Source organism: Macrobrachium rosenbergii, chromosome 9, assembly GCF_040412425.1.
Source record: "Macrobrachium rosenbergii isolate ZJJX-2024 chromosome 9, ASM4041242v1, whole genome shotgun sequence".
NCBI lineage: Eukaryota > Metazoa > Arthropoda > Malacostraca > Decapoda > Palaemonidae > Macrobrachium > Macrobrachium rosenbergii.
Window position 1 is genome coordinate 10,922,344 of NC_089749.1, and position 14,304 is coordinate 10,936,647.

General features: G+C 36.6%; 1 protein-coding gene across 1 annotated transcript; it reads left to right on the plus strand.

Annotated features, from left to right (window-relative positions):
* Positions 1-7,176: 7,176 nt before the first annotated feature.
* Positions 7,177-13,107, plus strand: LOC136841459 (helicase SRCAP-like). Its single transcript, XM_067108406.1, has 5 exons — positions 7,177-7,483; positions 8,635-8,955; positions 9,908-10,030; positions 11,814-11,909; positions 12,432-13,107. Exons 1-5 carry the CDS (start codon positions 7,411-7,413, stop codon positions 12,452-12,454), a joined length of 636 nt encoding a protein of 211 aa, XP_066964507.1. The 5' UTR covers positions 7,177-7,410; the 3' UTR covers positions 12,455-13,107.
* Positions 13,108-14,304: the final 1,197 nt, after the last annotated feature.

Genomic DNA, 14,304 nt, shown 5'->3' on the forward strand with positions numbered 1-14,304 from the left:
GCCGATGAATCAGTCCTTTGGGTTGAACCTTACCTCAGTCTATGCAAGTTCCTTCGTCAGACCGTCATGTCGTCCTCTTGAAAATTAGTGACAACAATAACTCCAGTGATTGATTATATATTTATTTTAGTATCTGACGTCTTTCACAGTGACAGATGACCTTTATCAGTTCACTAACATAAATTTCAGCCTAGACAATTTTTCAAGAAACAGTACGAACAGGTGTCGAGTAAAGGAGTGCGTGGTAGTCTTCGATAAAGATAAAGGTTTCATATATATTCATCCAGTTCTCAGGTGTCGTCTCGTCAATTGATTAACTTCTCCCTTGCACTTGCGCGGTTTTGTGTCTGTTCATTTTGAGGTGTTGTGTACAATAACGAGGGATTTGATTCATAAATATGGATATTCTTATGTTATGTATGAGTATGCAGACAATGCATTTGTGCTTATACATGTTGCCCATTACATTAACTTTCTCTCCTGTTAGTCTCACAGAATTGGAGAGTCTCTCCTAGTCACAAAATTGGCTCGACTCTCACGGAAATGGAGAGAGAGAGAGAGAGAGAGAGAGAGAGAGAGAGAGAGAGAGAGAGATTGCTTATTAGTACTCCATCAAAATGCATACAGTCACTTCACAGAACAGGGAAGGCCTCTTCGAGGTAATTGTCATCCCGTAGGGTGAAACCATCCATACGAAAGGCATAATTCTCTCTCTCTCTCTCTCTCTCTCTCTCGATCAAGTTCGAATCTAATGGAGAGCATTGGTTACTCTTTTGTCTCATAGCAGAATAGCTGCAAAAATTAATAAAATTCCGAAGTTGTGAATTCGAATGTCAGTCGATTATTGCTCCGATGGAAAAATTGTTCCGAGAGGACGATTCCACTAAATGGTGGTCGTGGTTCCGTGTGCTTCCTGCCACATTACCTGTAAAATTTGAAATGAAGCCTCCCAACTCTGGATCTCATGCCTTCCTTTGGGTTCCTTTAGACTTGCGATCTTATTTTATTTCAAAAGGCCTGCATTACGCAGGAGGACAAGTCTATTATATTTTTTTCCCGCTGGGCACATTTTTTATTATGTACACTCAATCTTAGTTCTTCTCCACAAAAGTGAAAAAATGGTTTTACTTAAACACAATTTTTATTATTTTATTCAACTTCCTGGCCTAATCTTGCAGTTTTATAATGTTTCCGTGAATGAAAAGTGTAAGAAATCCTCACGTAAAATTAAAAAGGTCAAGCAAAGACTTCAGATTCTTCTTATGAAGTCATCTTCAGGGTACTGAACAGATATTAGAATGCAAGCAATACCAGGTCACAGGTAAAAGTGAAAACAAGTTAACAAACTTCTTTAGCATGCATAAAACATTCTTCTAAGCAAAACGTAACTGGTGGATATTGCAAAAATTTGCAGTTTGTAAAATATTTAACAGCTTCTTTAACTTTTATATCTATAAGATTAAAAGTTTTCAGTATTTGTTCATCTTAAAAAGACTATCGCCGAATTTCATTTATGTGTCGGTACATATATTTAATAATAGATCTCATAAATTTAATATTAAATAATATATGTACCCATACATAAATGTGGACTTGTTTCTCCACTCCATTCTGTGCTGATTATTTATCTGCTTTAGCTAAGTGCCAGTCGATAGGGCGGTCAGGCTCTCTTACATGGCAAAATGTGCCAATTGAATTGTTTCAAGTTTTGTTTATATTTGTTTAGCTTTGCTCAAGAGATTTACGTACTCAAGTAAGAAATAAAAGGTAAGTTTAATGAAAAGAGAAAAAATAGATTGGTGATCATATTAATCATATTAGCGCTGTGTACAAGGAACAGAGGAAATTCTCTGACCAAGAGAAGTTACACCATGATACGTAAACCCACAAACCGTCAAGTTCTTCATTCTCTGGTACATTAAAATTCTCTCTCTCTCTCTCTCTCTCTCTCTCTCTCTCTCTCTCTCTCTCTCTCTCTCTCTCTCTCTCTCTCTCTCCTCTGCAGCAACGCTGTCGGTTTCAAGGTATCACGCAGTCCAGGACATGTCGTTTTCGTCAATGTAAACGAGTGTTCCTCCTCCGCTTTTCGTGACGTGAGGCAGTAATAAAATGGGAGCGGTGCTGGGCAATGAGACCAATGCTCTCGAAGTGTCATTTACCTGAGCCTAGATTAAAATTATAACTGTCAGTCAGGAAGAAACTACGATTTGGTGAAGACCCCTTTCTTCTCTATAACTCCTCTTCTCAACATGGCGTACCTCAGGCGATTACTACCAACCCGCTGTGTTTGCTTAATTCTGCTCAGCGTTGCCTGGACTCAAGGTGAAGCACTGTTTGTCTGTTATATATATATATATATATATATATATATATATATATATATATATATATATATATATATATATATATATATATATATATATATATATTAATGTGTGTTTTGTTACCTAGTCTAGAAAAAAATCATACAGACAGCATTTTAACCCTGGGAAGAAGGGTTCGAAATTGGCCTATAAATATAAACTAAGAATTCTGATACGAAAAAGAAATGATGATAGCAATATAATAACTTCACATTATATGCTATCCTCATTGCTTTTCATAAAGGGCTGGGGTAAACGAGACGTGTGTTGAACGAGTATATGAGATATTTGCAGATGCTAAGGTGGGCTACTGAGTAAGCAGAGGGTACTTTTCTGAATGAGTTTGTTGTAAAAAGAAAGCGGTTTTCTTCGGGCCAGGGTAGGTTTTTAGAAAAGAGGTTGATTGCAGTGCAGTTGCAGAACAAAATAGATGATCATGTTGACGTATCAAAGAGGATAAATTAGGGAGGACGGGAGAAAGTGTACACATAAACTGGAAGCATTGAGCAGCTTAGTAAATCTGATCAGTTACTAAATAGATAATTTTTTTTAAAGCTTTTATTAAAATGCACTAAAAAGTGAAAAATAAATTTTTTGAGACACACCAGGATTTTCTTACAATTAATCATGTCTACAAAAAAAAAAGAGTGGCCGCCAAGCATGGAAGAAAATGCTACAAGAAAAGAAATATATTTTTTATTTCTTGTATTATTAATTTCACTGTCAGACTACAGTTTTCAGAAACAGCACTTAGAAGTCTTTGCATGACTTTTGTGGAATGAGAGAAGCAAAGTAGATTTCAGTCTTGGAATAAAAAACAGTAATTTAGACTATACAGCTCGAACACAGTTTTCCTAGAGCTATGTTAACGGGTGATAAAGATAGTGGTAAAAGCAATGATGATGATGATGATAACGACAACAAGGGGTTTTTATGTCAGTAGTTTCCATTAAGTATTAAGTCTCTTCTTTTGTGTCCACTCCTTTCCCTGTGATATGTGAGGAAGAGTGTATTCAACACGAATCCATCGGGTTTCAAATTCCAGAGATGTATGCTAGCATTGCACCACCCCCGGTTTTTGCCGTTCCCCTAAGTTAAGTTAGGTTAGGTAGGGTAGGTTAGGTTAGGTTACATAAGATTGGTACTTTGAGAGTAATTTGGGTGTGGGAAACATAATGAGATTAGTTTTTTAAGATATGGCGACCCGCTTTTTTAAGAGAAAGGTCCCGTTACTCAGTTACATCTCGGGAAAATGCATCCCGGTTATACTGTTTTGAGGTAAATTATCTACCCAGGTGTGTCATTAATGAGACAAAGTCTTGCTGCCTTGAGAGGAGAAAAGGCGAGCAACCAATTTTGAAAGAAATTTGAAAGCTGTTCCAGTGGAGGATATTTTGAATAAACCAGCTCACAGGACTTGAACATCATCCAAGGTGTGAAAGAGCTGAATGGAACCTTGGATATTTTGACTAATTTTCCCCTCATAGATTTTTATTCTTTGGTGTAAGGAGCATTTTCAGTATAACTAAATTATTATTATTATTATTATTATTATTATTATTATTATTATTATTATTATTATTATTATTATTATTATTATTATTATTATTATTATTATTATTATTATTGTTCAGAATGGTGGCGTTTATATCTCTTATATCAGTTAACGGATTGGACGGTAAATATATCATTAACCTTTCAGCCTTTCATTCTAATGAAGTTAGTTTCTATGCTTCACGCTATAAAGACAGAATATTCAACATTTACGGTACAAATATGTTTAAAGAAAGTCTGTATTCTCTTAATGTTGATGGTCACATCAGTGCAATTACTTATTCTCTGTAGGCAAACAGACATTCCCTGTCACCTTTCCTGACTGATGTCATTCTTCTTCCAAATACACAGTGAATGCCCAGCTCACGAGTGGCCCTATGCCATCCCCTGCCCCTGCTACTTCTGCTCCAGATACAACTGCTCCTGCTACTCCTGCTCCTGCTACTCCTGCTACTACTACTCCTGCGCACGGCAACCACTAAAACCACTGGTCAAGCGTAAACCCAATACGACCCAGTCGATAAAGGGTATATATATTATACAGACACAGCGATACTGGACTTGCAGTGATGTATAATATATATATATATATATATATATATATATATATATATATATATATATATATATATATATATATATATGTGTGTGTGTGTGTGTGTGTGTGTGTGTGTGTGTGTGTGTGTATGTATAATGTTATCTGAACACTTGTTTGGATTAGAGTTCTTATAGTTTATTCTGCAGACATTCGTAGATCGTTCACGCAATGGAAGGTTCAACGATTTTCTCCTGTTTCCAGTTAGGAATTTATTTCCCTTTTTCGGTAGTTTCAGACATACAGTCGTCCAGCCTTTAAGGAGGTCTGTATCGTAATTTCGGACTTTCAGTCGTCCAGCCTTTAAGAAGGGCTGTATCGCAATTTCTGCTTTCAGTCGTCCAGCCTTTAAGAAGGGTTGTGTCGCATTTCGGACTTTCAGTCGTCCAGCATTTAGGAGGGTCTGTATCGCAATTTCGGACTTTCAGTCGTCCAGCCTTTAAGAAGGGCTGTATCGCAATTTCGGACTTTCAGTCGTCCAGCCTTTAACAAGGGCTGTATCGCAATTTCTGCTTTCAGTCGTCCAGCTTTTAGGAGGATCTGTATCGCAATTTCTGCTTTCAGTGTTCCAGCCTTTAAGAAGGGCTGTATCGCAATTTCGGACTTTCAGTCGTCCAGCCTTTAAGAAGGGCTGTATCGCAATTTCGACTAAGTCGCCCATGCTCTAAGAAGGGCTGTATCCCAATTTCGGACTTTCAGTCGTCCAGCCTTTAAGAAGGGCTGTATCGCAATTTCTGCTTTCAGTCGTCCAGCCTTTAAGAAGGGCTGTATCGCAATTTCTGCTTTCAGTCGTCCAGCTTTTAGGAGGATCTGTATCGCAATTTCTGCTTTCAGTCGTCAGCCTTTAAGAAGGGCTGTATCGCAATTTCGGACTTTCCAGTCGTCCAGCCTTTAAGAAGAGCTGTATCGCAATTTCCGGACTTTCAGTCGTCAGCCTTTAAGAAGGGCTGTATCAATTCGGACTTTCAGTCGTCCAGCCTTTAAGAAGGGCTGTGCTCGCCCAATTTCGGACTTTCAGTCGTCCAGCCTTTAAGAAGGGCTGTATCGCAATTTCTGCTTTCCAGTCGTCCAGCCTTTAGAAGGGCGTCCAGCTGCTTTCAGTTCAGCCTTTAAGAAGGGCTGTATCGCAATTTCTGCTTTCAGTCGTCCAGCCTTTAAGAAGGGCTGTATCGCAATTTCTGCTTTCAGTCGTCCAGCCTTTAAGAAGGGCTGTATCGCAATTTCTGCTTTCAGTCGTCCAGCTTTTAGGAGGATCTGTATCGCAATTTCTGCTTTCAGTCGTCCAGCCTTTAAGAAGGGCTGTATCGCAATTTCGGACTTTCAGTCGTCCAGCCTTTAAGAAGAGCTGTATCCCAATTTCGGACTTTCAGTCGCCCAGGCTCTAAGAAGGGCTGTATCCCAATTTCGGACTTTCAGTCGTCCAGCCTTTAAGAAGGGCTGTATCGCAATTTCGGACTTTCAGTCGTCCAGCCTTTAAGAAGAGCTGTATCCCAATTTCGGACTTTCAGTCGCCCATGCTCTAAGAAGGACTGTATCCCAATTTCGGACTTTCAGTCGTCCAGCCTTTAAGAAGGGCTGTATCGCAATTTCTGCTTTCAGTCGTCCAGCCTTGAGGTAATCGATTACACCACCTCTCCGTGTCCATCCACAATAAAAGTTAAACGCTCTTCAAATCACCTCGATGAAATTCGAGTCGAGCTGATATCTTCGGAAACCTGTATTCGTGGTGTACGTCGATAAAGAAAACAGTTTCATGTGTTCTTATCCAAGTCACAGGTGGGTTCTCGTTCATTAATCCTTTTTCTCCTCTTGTGTCTGCTCTGTTGTACATTTCTCCATTTTGAGGATTTTGAGGTGTGTGCGAAAATAGCGATTCGAGACTCATAGATTTGTATAACCTGATGTACATGTGAGTATGCAAAAATTGCATTCGTGGTTATACACGCGAACTATTATTTTATATCTACTTTTACCTAAGTCTCACAGAATTGGAGAGAGAGAGAGAGAGAGAGAGAATTGTGGAGTCTCTCATCAAAGTCTCACAGAATTGGAAGAGAGAGAGAGAGAGAGAGAGAGAGAATTGAGGAATCTCTCATCAAAGTCTCACGGAATTGGAGAGAGAGAGAGAGAGAGAGAGCACTGAGAAGTCTCATCAAAGTCTCGCGGAATTGGAGAGAGAGAGATAGAGAGAGAAATATTGCTTGTAATAAGTACTCCAAAATTTATACCATCACATCATAATTACAACCGTGAAGAAGGCCTCGACGAGATAATCCTCACCCCGCGGGGTGAAACCGTCCGTAAACCATTCATTCTCTCTCTCTCTCTCTCTCTCTCTCTCTCTCTCTCTCTCTCTCTCTCTCTCTCTCTCTCTCCTTCCATAAAGAATCACGTACTCTGTAATACAATCCGTGTAAGCGTGCATAACTTGAACACGCCATTGCTGTAACAAGTGTAATAACAACAATGAATCTTATTCCTGTATGTCCTGTAATATATTAATAAGTATCATTATTATTGGTATATATATATATATATATATATATATATATATATATATATATATATATATATATATATATATATATATATATATATATTAGTTTGGCGTTACGGTTCTGAAAATTCCCATTTATCCCACTGAGACGAATTAAAATCAAAAGGGAATGATTTCTAAAAAGCTACACAACCCAAGAATGTCACAAGCCTCAACAAGTGTCCCTTCCGCCTCCGTCAGTGTGTACGTGACTTGGTAGAATTACGGAATGTAGTTTCGTTCGTCGGCAGTAGTAATGTGTCGTGGCTCGAAAATTAAGTCAGCCGAGCCGGGAAAGAAATTTCGTGGGCCAGTTGGCGAGAAACTGTGATCTGGTGAAGGCCTTGCTCAGGATTGTCAACATGGCTTACCTCAGGCGATTCCCGCCAACTCTCCTGGTCTGTTTGATACTGGTCGGTGCATCTAAACAACAAGGTGAAACACAGTCCATTTCTTTTACGAATTTATATATATATAATACCTGATTCTTCTTGGCCAGTGACAGAAACGAAGCAGTTGTCAATCTTGTAACAAAAAAAAATAAAAAGAGTAACCTAGTTTGTGCAGTCTGGCCGCGTGATTTTTTAATGAGCTTCGTCAACAGGAGATAAAGGTAAGAACAAAAGAAATAAGAGAGATAGCAAGACGAAACGATGGTAATAACTACATCAGTTTCCGATAAGTGTTTCTCTTTTGTTAGTGTTCGCGCCCATCCATTTGATATTGAGGAGTTAATTATTAAAATAGTTGTGTATTCGATTGAGATAAAATTTTTATACTATATATATATATATATATATATATATATATATATATATATATATATATATATATAGTATAGTATATAATATAGGTAAATATAACAGTCAATCTTTAATTTTTTTATTCTTTTGAACAAGAAGTCAACATATCTGCCTAAGGTAGAAAGGAATAAACATTTAAATTTCATAGAACAAATTGTATAAAAATGTCAGTGTTGTCTTAATGGCGTTGATCATATTATTATTATTATTATTATTATTATTATTATTATTATTATTATTATTATTTTGTTTTTTGTTGAATATGATGGCAGCCTTGGTTGCATTAATTATGTAGATTATTCTTCGACTTTGATATTTTTATAGATAAAGCCCCTGCAATGAACTTTGGCATTTTACTTAATTCTGTTACTGAAGAAGAGAAAAGGCTAATTAGAACAGTTGAACAGATCATATACAAAGATTAATGCAACCAAGGCTCATCATATTCAACAAAACATGTTTGAAAAGAGGGCCTATACCGAGTATTATTATTATTATTATTATTATTATTATTATTATTATTATGTTATTATTATTATTATTATTATTATTATTATTATTATTATTATTATCAGAAGATGAACCGTGTTCTTATTTAGCAAGCCCCCAAGGGGCCACTGACTTGAAATTCAAGATTCAAAAGAATATGGCGTTCATATAAAAGAAGTACCAGAGGGTAATAGGAAATACAGAAAGAAGAGATTATCAGATAGTCATCCTTAAATGTAAAAAAAAAAAAAAATTCTCTGTCATTCCTTCTGACTAATGAAATTCTTCTCTCAGGTACAGACTCAGGAACTGCAAGTGCCAATAATTTCCCAGCCACCACTGTCCAGACTTTTGCAGACTCAACCACTAAAGGTCCAGCTTCTGCAGATTCAGCCACTATAGGCCCAGTTAATGCAGACTCAACCACTAAAGGTCCAGCTTCTGCAGATTCAGCCACTATAGGCCCAGTTAATGCAGACTCAACCACTAAAGGCCCAGCTTCTGCAGATTCAGCTACTATAGGCCCAGTTAATGCTGACTCAACCACTAAAGGCCCAGCTTCGGCAGATTCAACCACTATAGGCCCAGCTACAACTGGAATCCCTTTCTCCGAAGGTGAGATGTTGCAGACGCAGTATTACCTGCAACGATACTGGTAGACATAGTATTACCTGCAATGATACTGGTAGACATAGTATTACCTGCAACGATACTGGTAGACATAGTATTACCTGCAACGATACTGGTAGACATAGTATTACCTGCAACGATACTGGTAGACATAGTATTACCTGCAACGATACCAGTAGACATAGTATTACCTGCAACGATACTGGTAGACATAGTATTACCTGCAACGATACTGGTAGACATAGTATTACCTGCAATGATACTGGTAGACATAGTATTACCTGCAACGTTACTGGTAGACATAGTATTACCAGCAACGATACCGGTAGACATAGTATTACCTGCAACGGTACTGGTTTAACAATATGAAGTCACTGTTATTGCTAATGAGTTCATTTATCCCTGTCTGAGGTTCCTCTCTGGCTTAAATCTCATTCTGGACAGCTTATTTCTGAGGACTGATGACGAGCTGTCTCAAAGTGAATTACTCGGAATAAAAAGAAAAAAGGAATAGTTTAGGCTCTTTATAAAAGTGCAAAACTCATTTTATATAATATACATACATATATATATATATATATATATATATATATATATATATATATATATATATATATATATATATATATATATATAGTCAAGAAGCACTTTCAGATATATTAGTAAGCGGTGGCAGTCATATCCGTAACATTAATTAGTAAGATGGACCAAAAGACATAGAGTAGCAGTAAATCTTTCGACCATTTATCCTAATCAAATAGAAATCGATATACTCTATTTATTTAAGGGAGTGAAGGTTAATGAAATATCATAGCACAAGTCATGTAAAAATGTCTAATGCTGATTGTCATGTTAATGCAGTTAAATATTTTCATATCCTTGTATGTATAAAAATATTCCTTATCATTTCTCCTGACTAACGTCTTATTTCTTTCAGGTACAATCTCACTGGGTTTTCAGGGCCTGGGAGCTATAGTACCTGGTGGCCCAGTCCCACCTGGAGCACTCGACAGTCCACCAGTCCTAACTGCCCTCGGCCCCGAGAACCGTAACGTTTCAGGTATGATGTTACAAACAGCTTTATTGCAATGACATGGGATTAACATTATAAAGGATTTTTATTGCTAGTACGTCTTTTCCTGATCTAGGTCTCTGTTTTGCGAAGTCCTTATTTTGGTCACCTTTTTTATGAGGAATTATGAAGACACATCAGCTAGTGAATAATTCAGTATGGAAGAGTGAAGACTTAAAATTGCTTGTAGGCTTCTTAACAAACATATAACTCTTCTTGTCTATTTCAGTTTATTATTCTAGTTTAATTCCCGAGGATTTTCATGTTGGTCTCTTCTTGTGTGAAGGAAAGTTTCAATTTACCCCTTACTCAAGCAACCAATTCGTGATATTTTTGCAGTGGTAGTACATTAGTGCATAGTAACATTGGGAATTTGTCTTTTGATAAAGGCTTAGATATGCATAATGAGTATCCTGTCAATGACACCTCTTGCTCGGGAGCTTATTTTTAATTATTTCCTCTCTATTCCCCAATTCCTTCTGACGTTGGAAGATAGGGACGCCCAGGAGTTTGGGTTAATATCAACTTCATTCTCTGCAGTTGATCTGTTTTGTCTCTGCTTGCAGACAGAAACTTAGTGACAAGTAATTGACAGGGCATGTGTACAGGAATTTAGTGTGTGACATACAAGCCATGTGACCATGAGGTTGCATCATGATTGGCTGCTGAATCCGGAGGCTAAACCTGGATTTTGCAGCAAAGCTTTGATGTTGTACAGAGCTTCCCCAGTCAGCAGAGACTAAAAACCCTAACACTATAAAATTACAAACAACATACTGTATACAGCTTAAAGGTACTGTGGTATGGATTATGATAAAGTATGCAGCCTTTCCACATTCATACTGGATTGGTGCCTTTCAGAATGCTGATAAGATACCAGGTTACTACTGTATTTACAAAAATATTTTTGGTTACAGACTTGATAGATTTGGACAAGGTGACAAGGGGCCTTCATTGACATCTAGGTATATGGGTTGTAGCCTATTGATGGAAACCCAGTCTTGTCATCCATCGATTTGCGGCTTGAAACTTTCACACCCTCAGCATAATCATTTTCATGCTGTGCTTTAGTAACCAGGAATCTTAACCCAACATTATAAATCTAGACTGTGGCCCCCTTTTGGAATTAAGATATTGAAGGAAATCATGGAAACTGAACGCTAAAAAATATGCTTTTCATCCTTGGAGTAACTGGAAGTGTGTTAACATAAAACGTCATCAATAGCATGCATAATGAGGTAGAAATAATTATCAAAATTTTACCTTGATTGCAACAGTCATCAGCATTGAGTATAAATTGTTATAGCAGTGCTGTGAAGACTATGAGGTTCTGATTTTCTTTTAAAATTTTGTTCAGTCGTTAGCTGTGGAGAATGTATTGCATCTTAATTATGGTATTTTCAGTTCCCTTTATATCAAAGTTCACTAGAGCTGTTGCATTCATCACTATTTGCAAATCTTTTCCGTTTTCAGTGATTCCTGCGATGAAAAACATTAATTCCAGTGTCAAGCTTACTTGATTTCTTACAATATCCTAATGACAAAAGAATAGAAATTTTGTGCGAATTTAATGTTGTTAGATTAAGGTGGAATTGTATTTGACCAGGCTCTTGCTACTAACACAGTAAAAAAAATGTAAAGGTGTTATGAATTCCTTTTGTCATACTTGATCAAGCTGATTGGTCCTAAAATAAGAAATGGAATCACACATGACTACTTTCTTCCCACGTGAAGAGGACTTATTTGTATTTTGTCATCTGTATACAAAAAGGCTGTTGCTTGGATGGGTGGCGGTATGCGCACGGTTGCTCAGTTAACATCAGTGGTGTTCTTAACCTCTGCACAAATGGCGATTGGATTTTGCAAGGTCAGTCAAATGTTGATTATACTGTTTGCTTTATTTAAGTACTTCTTGGGAAAAGATCCAGATGGCTGGATTGAAAGTTAAAATTAATTCATATTCATAGAACATGCTGCTGTATATAAAATACACAGTAGCACTGAATAAAGTACCCTCATCGTAAAGTCAGATCGAGAAGACACATTCATTGATACATTAGTGATAGATGAGCTGACAAATTTATGAAGAGATTTTAAGAGTAACAACAAGATAAATTGAAAAGTTCAGAAAAAATATTGATTGATATTATAGATTAAATAATTTTATTCATATCATATTTTTATTTTAAAATAGATAAGCTCCGCTGCAGCCATTCTTTTAAAAATATCAAAATTGTTTTCATGAGTGAATATTGCATCAGGGTCATCCATTTTGAAATACCATATTAAAATTTAACAATTTATTAGTCAGTCTTTAAAACTCTGAACAACAGTAATCTGTATCTAGGCCATTTATTCAAGCAGTAATTTGAATGTTACTTCTTTTCAGGTACAACTACACTTGGGGGATAAAGCCTCAGAAAATTTTGATTGGAGTAAAGGGCTTCTGCCAAAACTAAATTAGTGTAATTTGAAAAAGACAGATGTCAACATCGATATGTAATATACCCACTGTTGTTGGAGATATCTTGTGTCAAAATTAATTTTGAACCGCATCCAAATAAAACAAGTGCTTACTTAACTGCCTAGAAAAGTGAGGAATTTGCTTAAATAAAATTGTTCTTGTCAGTATTTCAGTGATGTTACTGAAAATTTTTTCAATCAGGATTTAATACAATACTTATAAATAAACTGAGTTTGAGTTTTGTGCTTTTTGGAAAGTTTTAACACATTGTTAATCAGTGTAAGTCAAATGAAAGCTTTACAGTTTATCCTGAAAATGGTGACACTGAAAAAACTTGATGAGAAGTGTCAGTAATTGATGTCGGAATATTCTTTACTGTATTGATGATATAGCCTACAGTAATACACTACTTTCACGAATGGAGAATCCGTGTATTTTCTTTTAAATGTAACAGATTCAACTTCCATATATTCTCTGTTTTCCTTTGGGCAAAGGCAAACCACACTGATTTTACTGCAATGAATTTTTTATTGTAAATTTAATTTGGCTTGTAATGTATTGTTAATTGGTATTAGGTTGAATAAAAATAACAATTGGCAAAGTATGTTTTATTTTGAGTTTCCTGCTGAAAATTGTACATACATGGTTTACATGGTCTGCTGTAGCATCTGAACTGAAACACAAAAACTATCGTAGTTGTTCTTTTTCCATATGTTAGTTATGAAATTAAAGCTTATCTAGTATATAGTGAGGCTGATTGTGAACAGTGTTTTACATAACAGAAAATAAGTAAGAACACCAGGCATTAAAAATACAGCAAGAAAAACCTCCACTTGAAAAAGTACTTGCAGAAATATTGGTATGCCTATTAAACGCGCAAATCTTATGGATGAAGGCGATAGTAAACTTCATAATGGGGCTACTTCTAGGTGATAGAGTATAACAGTAACAGTATCTCGGGACGTACTTCGCTAACAAAGGTTGTAAGTTCCCTAATTCTATTCTATTACCAGCCTGGCCTCTTATATCTTTGAAAAATCTAATATGCGTTGCAAGTGGAACAGCCAAAAGAGCACAAATTAATAAATAAATACAAATCACACTTCAGCTACAGCAAAGCATTTGATTTGTAGTAAAACGAAAAGAAACAGCAAACATTGCTGGTTGAAAGTAGATAAGTACTGTAAATGAATTAAGTAATTATGTAACCTTTCCTTAAAAGTTGAGAGGAAAATTATGCTAAAAATATTGATGCTTTGCAACAGTAAATTGTTCATTTGACTTGAAAGGGTAGTTTTAAAGATTCAAGACCTCCTATGAAGTTAGAATAACAAAGCATTTAGGAACAGAGGTGTTAACATGATGGTAAGTAATGATTGCATATGTTCCTTCAAGCTTTTGTCACAAATACCTGGTCAGCAAATGAGACATAGGTCAAGATCCCTGCTTATAGTAAAGACACATTCGCATGATTGAGCAGGGCCCCTGCAGGTCCGCCAAGGCGACCCTAGCTTGCGCTCCTTCACCAGGCAAAGTCTTCGTGTGCAAAACATTACAAATAGAGGACAGAAAACAAATGGATGTAAGGCAAGGTAAAGCTGAAGAAAAGCATTTTGAGTCTTGTGACTATATAACGTGGATTTGAAATGGATAGTAGTAATTTCCCTGTCTGCTTATACACACCCCTCTCTCGTTAATTCCTACCAGGATTTCAGGAATCCGTTCCCATATCAGGACTATATAAAACCACAGGAAGAAGGAGGAGTGAGTAGGCCCATCTTTGGCTTTGAGTGGTATT

Excerpts from the sequence above, each read along its gene's own strand:
- LOC136841459 (XM_067108406.1), top strand. The coding sequence starts at position 7,411 with ATGGCTTACCTCAGGCGATTCCCGCCAACTCTCCTGGTCTGTTTGATA. Across the intron at positions 10,031-11,813 it reads CGAGAACCGTAACGTTTCAG|GCTGTTGCTTGGATGGGTGG; the intron begins GTATGATGTTAC and ends GTATACAAAAAG. Across the intron at positions 11,910-12,431 it reads TGGCGATTGGATTTTGCAAG|GTACAACTACACTTGGGGGA; the intron begins GTCAGTCAAATG and ends ACTTCTTTTCAG.